The 13020-nt window shown below is 45.5% G+C and overlaps 1 protein-coding gene across 1 annotated transcript in view; it reads left to right on the top strand.

Annotated features, from left to right (window-relative positions):
• PAPPA (pappalysin 1) overlaps positions 1-10009 on the top strand; it is a 179849-nt gene extending 169840 nt beyond the window's left edge. Inside the window, exon 22 of the mRNA XM_009093509.4 lies at positions 4106-10009. Within this exon, the coding sequence (XP_009091757.2) occupies positions 4106-4213 (108 nt within the window). The 3' untranslated portion in view covers positions 4214-10009. The remainder of the gene's footprint in view (positions 1-4105) is intronic.
• Positions 10010-13020: the final 3011 nt, after the last annotated feature.

Genomic DNA, 13020 nt, shown 5'->3' with positions numbered 1-13020 from the left:
GCCTGATACCAGACTCTGTGAAGGACAAGCTTGCAGCCTTTGCAGAGCTGTTTTCCATCCCTCCCTCTACCTGTCTGGGATTTCTCCTGTCAACATTCCCACCAGTTCCCTACAGACTGGCCTTTCTCAGCAGGGATCAGCCTTGGGATGTCACTAGCCTCTTCAGATAGGTGCATGTAGCAAGGAGTTAAGACCTCTCACTCATTCCATGACCTGCATCCCAGTTCTGCATTGCTCTGTCGCATTTTTACCTTTGTTCCCACAGTTGGGATCACAGCATCCAGCACAAATCTAGCCCTGTTTCTAAGAGGCAGCTTGAGTTTATCCAAAGTCTCATCACTAAGGGTGGGAGAGGATGCTCAGGGCTCCCATGTCTTGGTGGAGAAGGAAGTCTGAGGTCATGCACTGTGCAGCAATGGTGGTGAGTTGGTTGAGGTATTTTGGATCACCCATGAGTTACACCTGGGTGTCTGTGCCAGCCTCTTGCCCAGCCTGTGAGCTCACACCTGCTGCCCTTGCTCCTCTAGGTTCAGAGCAGGATGTGTCATGTACTGCACACTCCAGGTGACAGGAATGAGGGAGTTTGTGTCTCTTTTCTCTGGATGATGGATAGTCTGTGGTCCAGTGTGGTTGTGGTGTGACTCACATTCCCCTGAGCGTTGTTGATCCAGTGCCATGACTGTTCTGGATCATCTCCAAGAGCTGTGTGTGTGTAGGTGTGTGGAGCTGTGTTCTTCACTTATGTCTTTTTCAATCTGCTTTAGCTGGTCTAAGGATACAGTGTCTTGCATTACTTTATCAAACGTCCAAGATAGCTCTAAGCTTAATTTTTAGCTTTTTCTTCTCACCCTCCTAGACATTTTCTGGGTTTTCTACATGGGGAGATGGACATAGGTGAAGTGCAGGGCTTGGTGTTTTGAAGGTAGAGGAGCTGACTCCTTACTCCTGGCTCTACAAGGGGTCCAGCTGGAAATTTCAATGCAAATTGTGTATTCTGGTAATGAGTTGGGCTTTCACAGACCTATTTAAAAAGAAAACAGGTAGTTAATCTTGGAGTATGTATATCTGGGCTCCAGACCTAAATGGGCTATCATTCAGTGAAAGGATCAGCATTTATTATTTTTAGCACATCCAGCAGCTCTATTTCATGGCTGTATGCTCCAGAGGCTGTCACTGTGTGAGCCCAAGGCAACAGACAGTTCTTCTTCTAAGGGCTTTCACAGTTTTCCTGAGCTGGGTACTTCTGACAGTCCCAGCAGATGCTGTGTGTGGGTTAAATTCCCTAAATACCTATGGAAATCAGGTCCTTGAGGAACTCAAATGTGTATTTGTTGTAAATGTTGTTTAAAGTGGAAAACCCTGTATTACTGCTAAGCTTTTGGAGAATTTTGTCATGTCTAATGTGACTGTGAGTGTGCTTATTACCCATAGAAATCTCTGCCTTTTCACATAATAGAAAACCGATCTCTGGAGCTCACTGCCATAGGACAAAACAATTCATCTATCTGGACAATAGCACTGTAAAAATCAAATTGCATAAAAAGCCTCCATAAGGGACATAAAGTGAATAAGACTGATCTGATCAGGAAGAAACCCTTCTCCATCAGGCTACCCACTGCTGGGAACTGCTGCTGAGCCACAAAGCTGTCTGCTCTGGGGGCCACATCTCTGCCTCAGAAAAAGCTTCTGCTCTTCTATCCATGACCACTATTGGGAGACAATAAACAGCCAGACATTTCTTCTCTGGTTGCTCCATCTCCCCAGGAGCTGGCTGTAATGCAGCAGCAATCCACTCTCGTACGTGCACCTTTTCAGGTCGCTCCAGGGCTGAGCACATCCTGTGAGAAAGCAAAGAGGAAAACAAGGGATTCACGAGGAGACATGGGAGGAGAGAGAATGAAGGGGGTAGAGTAATTCAGGCAACATCAAATTCATGACAGTTTGGGTGTCTAAGGCTGCTGTTTCAGCAGAAAGTAGGTGAGGGGAATGTGAGCTGGTGGTTTGGAGACAGAGCCATGCAGGGCTTTCTCTCCTGGCTCTGATGTTCCTGCAGGTGAAATGGGAGCATGTTTGGGATCTCTGTGCCTGCAGCACATCCTGCTTAAGCCTGGACAGCAGCAGAGACAAAGTGCAGTAGGCTGTCACCACTAATTTCAGACACTTTACTGGAATGCCTGAATTGGGTGCGTGGCTGACCTGTGTTCAATGCAAAGTGTGGATCCATCTTCCCTGTCTCTCTTCTGAATGAAGGAGCTTCTTAATCTCCTTTGTCAGGTTGTTACAGGCAAACACAGGGAATCCAGGCCGGGGAGAGGAAAAAGCTTGATCAAGACAAATGAAAGAATCAGGTTCCCAGGTCTCTCCTCCAACCAGTAGCTTCATTGTACATCAGGGAGGATTTTTTAAGTCAAAATCATTGCCAAATCCAGATTGAACTGAGTGATTCAGGATAAAAAAAAATGAAAATAGCGGAAAACTCCAGGCGTACTTAAATGTTTTGTTTGAGCATTTTCTAAGTGAAACAAGTTTTTGTTTCAAGACATAACTTTTGCTGTGAAATAGTCTTTTTTATTTGTTTGTCTTGAAGGGAAAGGTCAAACCTGAAATGTAGCAGATAATCTAAACCAAAATGTTTCCTTCTACACTGAACAGAAAAAACTCAATTTTTATTTTGCATGTATCTTTTCTTTTTCCTTTCCAGTATTTTAACTCAGTCATAAAACAATCCCTCCTCAGCCTCCTCCCCAAACCCCATTGTTTACAGACTTCTCTGTTTTCCTATCTAAGAATATTCATAACACTGTGATATGAGACAGTCCTGCTCGGGCTGGCTTCTGTTGGATCAAGTGACCCTTAAGCTCCTATTGTTTTCTGCATTTTATAAACCTATTCAGTTGCCAGTTACTTGGATTCATTGGCTTCTAACTTTTTGGACTTTTTGTTCTCTTTGCAATCTCCATATTTGTGCAATTATAAATTCAGATTATTTAGTGCATAAGTCACCAAGGCCGTGGCTTGATGAAGAGTCGTCACCCTATTCCACCTGGAGGGTCAGGTCTTCTGTGAATGGAATCAAAAGCAAGGGGAGGAGGCTCTCTAAGCCCTGATTTGGTGATGAACGTTGGCTATTTAGTGTCTCTGTCAGCATGTCCCTGCCTTAGGCTACCCAGTTGTGAAATAAAGCTCCACACCCCTCCTTCCCAAACTGTGTGCGTCAGGAGAAAGGCATCCTGCAGAGGGACAGGCAGGGACTCGTGTGGAAGGTCTAGCTGGAGATGACAGCACAATGCTGGGTCCACATTCCTAGATGGGCTGTGGGTGATGCATAGGGAACAGGCAGACTCAGGCATTGTAGCCTGGAGAAAAGTGTTTGAGAAAGGGAGAGTGAACGTGTGGCAGCAGAGCCAGGGGGAGCAGACAGAGCATGTGCAGCTCTTGCTGGGAACATTGGAACAGGTTGTGGCACTGCCTTGGAAGGAGTGTAAAGGAGGGGAATGAGGTCATTTGTTCAGACTATGCAGATGGGAGAAATTCTTGGGAATTCACTTCAGGGCAAGTGAGACACTTGTCCCACTGCCTTTTCTGCAGGTAAATACTGTGATGCAAGAGGCCCAAATCAGCTTTCAGTGGGCAAGCATCACAGGCTATTATTTCAGCTCCTTCCCATGCTTCTCCAGAGGGGTCACAGAGAGATGACAGATGGTGAATGCAGCAGTCTCCCACTGCATTCCTCTGCTGTGCCTCAGTGCCTGTTAGCTGCATCTCCTGACCTCAAACACATGAAGTGTTCCGAGAAGTCTCTGCTGGACTCCAGCTGCACTGATCTGTGAGACAGTGCTTGGTTCTGCTCCTGAGGAACTGAACCCAAGAACATTCATAGTTAAGTGCACAAATGGACTTAAATAAAGCAGCAGCACCCAATCCATAGGCTCTTACCTCCTTGCAGCACCAGCTTGGCACTAACATAAATCACTGTAAAAAATAACATAGCAAAGATTGCAGCTGATCTCTGAAGATTTCACCCCAGAGATCATTTTTTTGTTCTCCAGGCTGCTGTAGATGTGCTCCTTCCTTCATGCCTTTGTGTTTTTGGCTTCTTTCCCAGGTGACACCGTTTCCCATGTCCTGTGACCTACAAGGAGAGTGTGCTTGCCGGGACCCCAATGCCCAAGAGCACACCCAGAAAGACCTCCGTGGCTTCAGTCTTGGGTAAAGCCAAGTGACGTGGAAAGGAGGACCACACTGCTCAAGGCAGGCTAGGAGAGACACCACATCCCTTTTGGTATCGTTTTTAACATTTAGCTGCTCAACTGGATGGCATTTCTGCACCAGGGACCCTTAGAATTCAACCAGTCTGCCTTTAATTTTTGTCCAAGGAGAGCTCAAAGTAGGGGTTTATGTATTAATTATATCTTCAATAGTGATCATGAGAAAAAAAAAAAAAAAACAACAACCAAGAATCAAGTCAAGATGACTTTCATGTATCAAAACAGCATGTTATGCCCACCTAATTTGAACAGTTCATATCTAGATTCAAGGCAAGAAACAAACTATTTATGTACACATATTTATAGAAATAAGTAGAGAAAGAGAGAGAGAAAGAGCGAGAGATTATGATCAACGCAAAAACACTTTCCCCTCCCCAGCACTCACAACTCAGACCGTTGGTGGAAGAGGCTGAGCTCTTGGAGGACTCCAAGCTGAGCCTTTTCTGATGCTGAATGCCAAGGTATCGCATGCTCGGGGCACTGTGGTTGGGGTGGGATCTCCACAGGGCTGGGCCTCTTGGCAAGTGACTTGCCAGGCACCCAGCCAGCTCGAGATGTGGGATGCATCTGCTCCTCACAGGAACGCTACTTCCAGCCAGGCAGCTCAGCAGACTGCAGTGGCCTTTCTGTACAGCTCCTCCTTCTCCCTCTGCCCTCAAAGAGCCAACAAAAAGCCCCCTTGTAGCCTGCAGGGCTTCTGGGGTGTTTCTGTGTGGAGCTGGGCAGGTGGTCCCGTGGTGGAAAGAGGGAGTGGGGAGTCTAAGGACTGGCATTGAGGAACATGGATGATTGCTTCTGAGGAGCACAGAGAGGGGAACTCGCACCCGCACTTGTCATTTGAGCATGTCTGCTGCTGCTACTCCTGCTGCTATGTCCCATACAAATAGTTTCCTTACTGTGTCAGGACAGGGTGAAAAACAACCCCATGCAACCAAACAGTCTGCCTTAAAGCTTACCTACAACCTGCCTTTCAAACCCTCTGGTCTCTTCCTCAGCACTGGGGCAAGAAAACAGGACACCAGCCAGCCAAAGGAATCTGCTTTCTGGTCTCCACCCTGCCAAGTGGCTCTCCAGCCTCCTCCACCCCACTCTTAGGGTGATCTGATTCTGACAACTGCTTCATGCTCCTGTTTTTTTGGGAGAGGGGAAGAGGAGGAAGAGACACCTGCCATGAGGAAAGGCCCTTAGGAGACAGTATTAGAATTTTGGCCATATTTGTCAGTATTAAGCTGCCAGGCCAGTGGGTCGGACATTTGGGACAGACCAGGAGCCTAGCTGTTTGCAATCTTCCAGGGAGAAGGGCATTAGCTGCAGCAGACCTCACACTTCCCTGTCATCCTCCTGCTTCAGCCCCAAGGGCAACATGTGACAGACTCTCAGTGATTCCCTTCCTTACAGGGTTCATTACATCGAGTCACTGAGATACCCAGGGCATCCAGTGCTGCTGCTGCTGCTGCTGCTGCAGCCCATCCCAGGGAAATCCCAGAGATCTTTCCAGAGTGGCTTGGGCATGTGCTCCAAGCTCCTGCTAAGAAGAACACACATCCAAAAGAGCATCCCTCCCAATGTTAAGCTTGTTTGTTCCCTGGAACTGTTGTGACTTGCACAATCTACTGGGTAAAGAGAAAAGGATTTTTTCTAACTCCTGCTTTAGGCACTAGAGCGAGGCAGAAGGGTGAGGGCAGGGGTCATTTAGCTCATGGAGATAGATGTAAACATGATTTGGAGAACTAGAAATGGAAAAATTATAGATTAATAGGTGCAGGGGACCAGGTTCTTGTTACCCACTGTGGGGTTGTTTCTATTGGAATGAACCAGAGAAGAACCTCAAGAACTGAAGTACAGGCCTGGAGAGGGGATTGCCATTAAGAAGGTGAGGAGCTGTCTCTTGTGAAGCTCCAGCTATCCCTAGAGAAGGCCTGGCCATGGGTGCTGTGTGGATGGCTCTGCCCCCTCTGTGCTGGAGTGTCCTGGAAAGGGAGGTGCAGTGGGATCAGGGTTCCTGCCATGGAGTTAGACTGAACATCCCCCAGCTTAGAGAGCAATGGCACTGCTCCTGCACCTTCCACTTTTGCCCTTTGCCTTCTAACTCATATGGGAAGTAAATAACTGTGCAAAGGTTGCTGCTTCCTTCTGGTCCCTTTGCCCTTCCCTGTTTTGTTGGAGGTTTGTTTGTGTGCCACCCAGCCTACCAGTAGAGCTCACAACCTCAAAAGCCTTCCAGACTGACAACACTTCATATCCTCAATGCCTGAGGCATCTTGGCATGATTTCTCCTCTCCATCCCACCTGGGTTTCATCCCAGCAGGGAGCCTCAGTTCAGCTCCTGAGTGCATGCTGAAAATGCCCTTTCCAGTGCAGAGCTCAGCACGGAGGAGATTTCCCATCTGCTTTTCCCACTTGGACAGTGCCCAGGAGAGACAGGTCTGTACAGACATTATTGTCACTTCTGCTGTGGGCTCACAGGAGCTCAAGGCCAGCTGAGCCCCTCTAGGCAGCCAGGGCCAGCCCCTGCTTGCTGAGCTGGAGACCTCAGCTCAAGGGAGAGAGGCTAGGCTTCTCACCAGCACAGCCTCACTCCCCAGCTTCCCTCCTGCAGTCCTGGTGTGCCCCAACTCCCTTTCCCACCGGCAGGCTTTCCATGCTGCTATTTGATTTTATTATTTTTTTAACTATTATGTTGGCACTGTCTGTCTCCTCTAGTAGGGCTGATGGGATCAGGAGTGGAAAAAAGTTCTGCTCTGAGTCATGTTAAATCCAATGGTTTGTTGATTTTTTTTTTTTTCCATTGGAGCAAATCCCCTCTGCATTTTCAGGTGCTGTACCAAGCACCCAGAGAGATGCCAAGAGGGGAGCTGTGGGGAATGGACACATGCTCAGGTCTTGTCCCCTGACCTGAGCATGTGTCCAGTCTTGGGCAGGGCCAGCTGGATCCTCACATCACCTACCACTCTATGGGCCTCAAATGCCCAGTGGAGTCCTAGGAAAGACCCTCCCTGACTGTGGTGGCCAGTGGGTGGAAGGTGAGAGGGACACCAACCCCCACCTCCACCCACTGAGCCAGCAGCATAGGACAGCACCAAACCAGAAGTTTGGGGAAGAGAAGAGGGTGCTGATGCTGGTGAAATTTAGCTGCTCATAAAGTCCAGTTCACATTAGTGCCAAGATCTTCTCTGTCATAGACAGTGAGCCAGGGCTGCACCTCATGTGGGGCTGCCAGGCTGTGGGGGATGTCCATGGCCATCAGGAGGGAAAGCTGGAGCAGAAAGCGGTGAATGGTGCACGGTGGGGTGGGAAACTCCAATCAGCTGCTACCCCTCTCCCTCCCCACCACCTTGCAGACAGGCTGAGCTGGTGTCCTCCTGCTTTTCTTGCATTTTCCGCTGTCACCCCCAGGCTGAGAAAGGAGGATGGCACCAGAGGATTCTTGGAATCGGGTTCCAGCTACCTCCCTTCTAGTTTCAGTTTCACTTGGTTGTAACTGTCGGTTTGTTTTAGGTTTTACCTGTGTCTAAGAGGAAAAAAAAAAAAAAAAAAAAAAAAAAAAAAGGGAAAAAAAAGAGAAAAAAAAAGAAAGCCCCAAAGCCCCATAGCCAACAAAAGATTTTTGCTGCAAGTGATTCAAGTGGGGAAAAAAAATAAATTCTGAGGCTTTACAGAAAGGAATAGGAGAGAAAAAAAGAAAACAACAAAACTGAGAAAAAAAGGAGAAAAAAAAAGAAAACCCACACAATCCAAATCTAAGAAGAGCAAAGCCTATTTTTGTGTGTTTGAAAGGAAAACACCGATTCTGCCAGCTAAGTAGAGAGCTAGATATGAAGTGTAGATTTCCCTAGAAGTACCGTGAGGTTTTATAACATTTTCTGGTTTTGTTTTCCTCGTGTGTTGTGATAAGTCCAGGAACTAAGGCTAAGGGGTTATCCCCTGGTATATTGTTGTTTGTGGGGGGAGGGAGGGGGTGGAGTTTGTTATTTTTTTTTTCCAGATTATTTTTTTAAGTGTGTATTTGTGCTTATTTTTACTTTATCCAACTGTACATACACATTTAATCAGTATTTCACTGTGCTCTAATTACTGCACTCAGAAGCACTGCACAGTCTGAACCCCGGAGAGCTGAGAGACTGGGAGTGAAGGGGGAAGGAGAAAGCTGCTACCTGAGCAGACAGGTGACTCCCATTTTGGGGAAGTGGGGTGCTGACACCCCCCTTCCCACACTCCAGCCCGTTGTGCCCGTTCAAGGCCGAGCTAAAAGGCAGGAAGGGATGGGTAAGTCAGCCAAGGCTGGGATGCCCAGAGGGGTTTCAGAGTTGTAAGTCTGGCCTTTGAACTATTTTTGGATGCCGTGGAAATTCCCAGCCTTTCAGCAGCATCTTGCCCTCCCCTGCCCAATCCCTGGAGGACCCAGTGAGAGTTGATGGGCATGTTCATATCACTGGGAGAGGACCACATTGCCTTGCAGAGATATGCTCTAGGTATCTCTAGATATCTTTATGGTTGTGGGCCCCATTTTGGTCTCAGTGGTGCAGCTGAGCTGATCTGTTCTAGATTTTTTCCATGTTACCCCATCCTCTGGGGAGGGCCATCTCCCTGTTGAGGGTGCAGCAGCACTCCTGCCTCTGGGTGACCTTATATGATGGGTGAACTGAAGCCCCGAGAACAGCCCCGTTTCCCTGGAGGACCTTGACCACTGAGTTCAGTGGGAGCATGAGCAGAACATCAACAGGAGCAGGTCCAGGTGGCCCAAGATGTATTTCCTTGGAGCTATGGTCAATTTGGGCAGTAGGGATTTGGTGTTGGGCTGTTCCTGCCAGCTGGGGGGGTTCAAACCCCCCTGTTCCTTTTAGCAGGAGCAAGGTGAGGCTTAATGTTTTGTTTCTGTCTTCGTTTGTCAAACTGAGTTTTCCCCTTTTCACCAGATCTACACATCCAAGATTCATTGAGAATGAGAATCTCTTCCTCTGAGGCCACACTCAAGAGCTTGGGTTGGGTCCAGGTGTTCAGTGAGGAGTCTTGGTGCTACTTGTTGGTAGTTTTAGTCCTGTTGGGTTCAAGATGTGGAGCTAACCAGTCCAAGTTGTCTTTGGTTCCCATTCTGGCTTAGTTTTTAGTCTTTTGTTTTTTCCTTCTTTTGGTGAGGCCACATTCAACCACCAAGTTTCCATCTTCTGAGTGCAAAGAACCAGGGCTTTAACAGAACATTTCACCAGCAATTCAAGAGGGAATTGGAACCATTGTGGAGTTTGCATTGTACGGCCTCTGTAATTACGTACCTGTCTGCAGATGAGAGGCTGAATTTTGCTCCCATCGAGTCAACACAGGTTTTTGTTGTTGTTGACTTCACTGGGAGCAGGATTGAGCCGTACTATATATATAAATTTATATATAAATATATATGTGATATATATATAATATTATATGTGTAATATTATATATATATCAGTGTAATATTTACAAATAAAACTGTGATCTCGTCTAGAGAAAAATGTATTCATATTACCAACTGCTCTTCCATATTTATGTATCATATTGTATCTTTTTATTATAATTATTATGATTATTATGGTTATTATTATTGTTATTATTATTATTGTTATTATTATTATGGAATCTTTCTTGGCACCTTTTGGAAGCCACGTCAACCAATACTCCAATGAAGTGCTGAGGATCTATTTTCACAAGAATTCTACTGGTCTACTGTATAAAAGAGAAAAGGAAAAAAAAAAAAAAAGAAACAAGCAAAATACAGTTCAACCCTTAATTCTGTACCTCACGCCTGTACGTTTGCTGCTCCAATTTTGGGTTTTATTTTGCGTTCGTTTGTTTTTAACGGATCTAATTTAAGTCTCCAAGCAATATATAAAGATGTAAATAGTAAAGCTTATTTATTAAGATTGTCATCTTTTTTAATTTATATTTACACAATTGTTCATCTAATTTATTTTTTTTTCAATACAGTTTTTAACAGTTGTCCTTTTTTGGTTCATGATGTTTTTTAAATCATTTTCATAGAATTTCTTTATACAGCTTTTTTCTCTTTCTTTGAATAAGCAACAACTTCCTCTGGTCTTTCAAAAACAGATCATGTTTCACTCCAAAAAAAAAAAAAAAAGTTATGTCAGATTCATCAGAAATATTTTGCCATTGTTGATTCCTATACCCTAAAGTTCTATATTATATAAATATATAATACCTTGTATGCTTAAATATTTAACTGTGTGATTTTGTATATATCTTCATACACATGCTCACACACATATGAGGGTTAATGTCCCCAGATGTTGGGAGAACAGAGAATCAGAAACACAAACAATATAAGCTTGTATTAAAGAGTTCTGAACTGGACCCCTCGCTCTTGCCACGTCTCCTTTGCTTTCGGTCGAGCCAGTCCCCAGCAATGCCCATGGGGGTACCCAGCCTGGGCAGTGAGTGGCTGTGGGGTCCCACATCTGGCTGCACAGCTGCTCAGCATCCTGCTCCAGCTCTTGGCTTTTGGGGCAGGGGGATGAAAACCGCCGTGTTTTGTTGGAGGGCTGCAGAGGGCGGAGGGAGGCAGTGCTGGCCAGGGCCCTGTGAGGCCATTTCACCTCCAGTGGGTTTGGCTCTGCCAAGGGGGTTCAGGTCCCATTCTCTCCAGGCAGGCTGGTGGAAGTTTTGGTGTGAGAGAGCCTGAAAATCGAATTTGTCCGTATTCCTCTTAGCTTCTTCATCAAATGCAGAATATGTTCATTGAAAAACCACTCCCAGTGGGAGCCTGCCTTGGCTCAGGGGTATTACCTAGAAGGGAAGAAAGGCTGAAAGCAAGCTACGTGCAACCAGAGAGCTGAACATCCTGATGCACAGAGCCTTTGGACACATGAAAAAACCAGACAAATAAAGATAAATCAGTCTGCAGTGGTCTAGAGAGAGCCGGGTTACAGTCTCCCAACCAGACCAAGGCCTTGTGAGGTGTGCACCAATTTGTTCATAAATTGGACAATATACTGAGGGATGAGAATAAACAATTTTTTTTTTTTTTTTTTTTTACTCTGGCATAAATAAGTCAGTAAAAAAAATGTTTTGCATTTTACCTGTGAAAAGACACTGCAATATATTGAGCAGGGAGAGAGAGAAATCTGATGAGCAAGAATGCATTGTGTTTTCTATACCATCCTTGTCTTTGGTCAATGCATTATTAATGGAGTATAAGTGCGTCACACACGGCACTATCAATAGCACATGCTGAAGATAAAAAGGCCCAGGAATGAAGGATTAAAGGGGCTGTGTCTATAGCAATGCACAAATCAATTGGCTGTGTGTTGAGCTATCTATTAGGGATTAATAAAGACCTGAAGGTGGGAGCAGCCATGAAGGCAGGGAACAGCAGGCAGCTCACTCCTGCTGGGCTCTGCTCAGCTCCACTCCTCCTGCACGTGCAAAATCACCCCAGGATCAATTGGAATGCACAGTCAGAACAACAGTTTCTGTTTCCAGGTTATGTGTCTTATCTGGAGATCAATCACTAAGGAAAGCTGAGGAAAATGCTCTGAATTCATGTGTCAAAATCCTCTCCCAGCTCAAAGTCACAGCTTCTCAGACAGGCATGGCAGCGGTGACTGTGGCAATCACAGAATTACAGAATGGCTTGGGTTGGAAGGGACCTTAAAGATCATTCTGTAATGGGAAATGGAAGCTGTTAGCAGCAGAAAAATTTCATGGCAAAAAGACACAGAGGCTTAAAAAACTTCTGTAGGAGGACTAGAATATAAAGAAAAATGCTCACATGTATGAAAAAAACTCCTTTCCATGTAAACAAGGACATCTGAAAATCAAATTAATGTTTAGGCTGGCAGGTTTGTGCCAGCCTGAACATTATTGTGTGGGTTCACTTGCTTGCACACATGTAGATGCACAAACCCAGCAAACCCTTTCTGGTCAAGCACTACCTTTTTCTGGACTTGTTCATTCCACCTCCTTATTTTTTCAGTTTCTAAGGCACACACATCTGGAAGGTGAAGAAAAGTGAGTGGATCTGAGGAGGGAATTCTGCTTTTTGCTGCTCATTAGCTGCCACAACACTGTGATGGCCCCAGATTTTTGCCTCTGCCCTGAATTGGAGTAACAGCTGCCTACAACATTCAAGTCAACAACTGGACTAAGTTCTCTGATAGAATGCAGCCAAAGGGCCAGGGTCTTCATTTTTTTTAAGTACAAGTGAGGCAATACTGTGTCAAAATAGTTTTAAAGGTCTTGACAATCTTTTGGCTGACTTCTCTTGGGCCTGGGGAGGATTGTTAGTGGTTAAAAACAACTTCCATGTTTTTTTTTTTTTCAGATAAAAGGTTATTAAACTTTTTTGATCATTTTGCTTATGATGAATGAAGAACTAATCCAAAGAGTAACATCATCCCTTATAGCCACCCTCCTTGTCCTGCTTTTAAGATGTTATCTGCCAGGTTTTTTTAATTTATAAATCACCTCCCCAGTTATATGTTTTTTTAGGAAGCCTAAGAGCCCCATACCCAAGGTCACTGCTGCTCTCCTTTATCCTCATCCAGCCCACGGGATGAACCAACTTATGCTTCAAGTCCATTGGCATTTTTGATGAAAGAATTGAGATATGGAGATGTTTTTGGCTGAATGCCAAAACCCACCTGTGTCTTTGGGCACTCACCTCATAACACAGACCTATTCTTTTCCACACACCACACTAATAATATGGGTTTTCCCAAGCCCTGGTGCTGCTGTGTTTCCACAGTGTCTGCTAAACAGGCTT

The sequence above is a fragment of the Serinus canaria genome, chromosome 17 (assembly GCF_022539315.1).
Source record: "Serinus canaria isolate serCan28SL12 chromosome 17, serCan2020, whole genome shotgun sequence".
Lineage (NCBI taxonomy): Eukaryota > Metazoa > Chordata > Aves > Passeriformes > Fringillidae > Serinus > Serinus canaria.
Note: the sequence above shows the minus strand (reverse complement) of the source record. Positions and strands in the feature narration are given on the sequence as shown.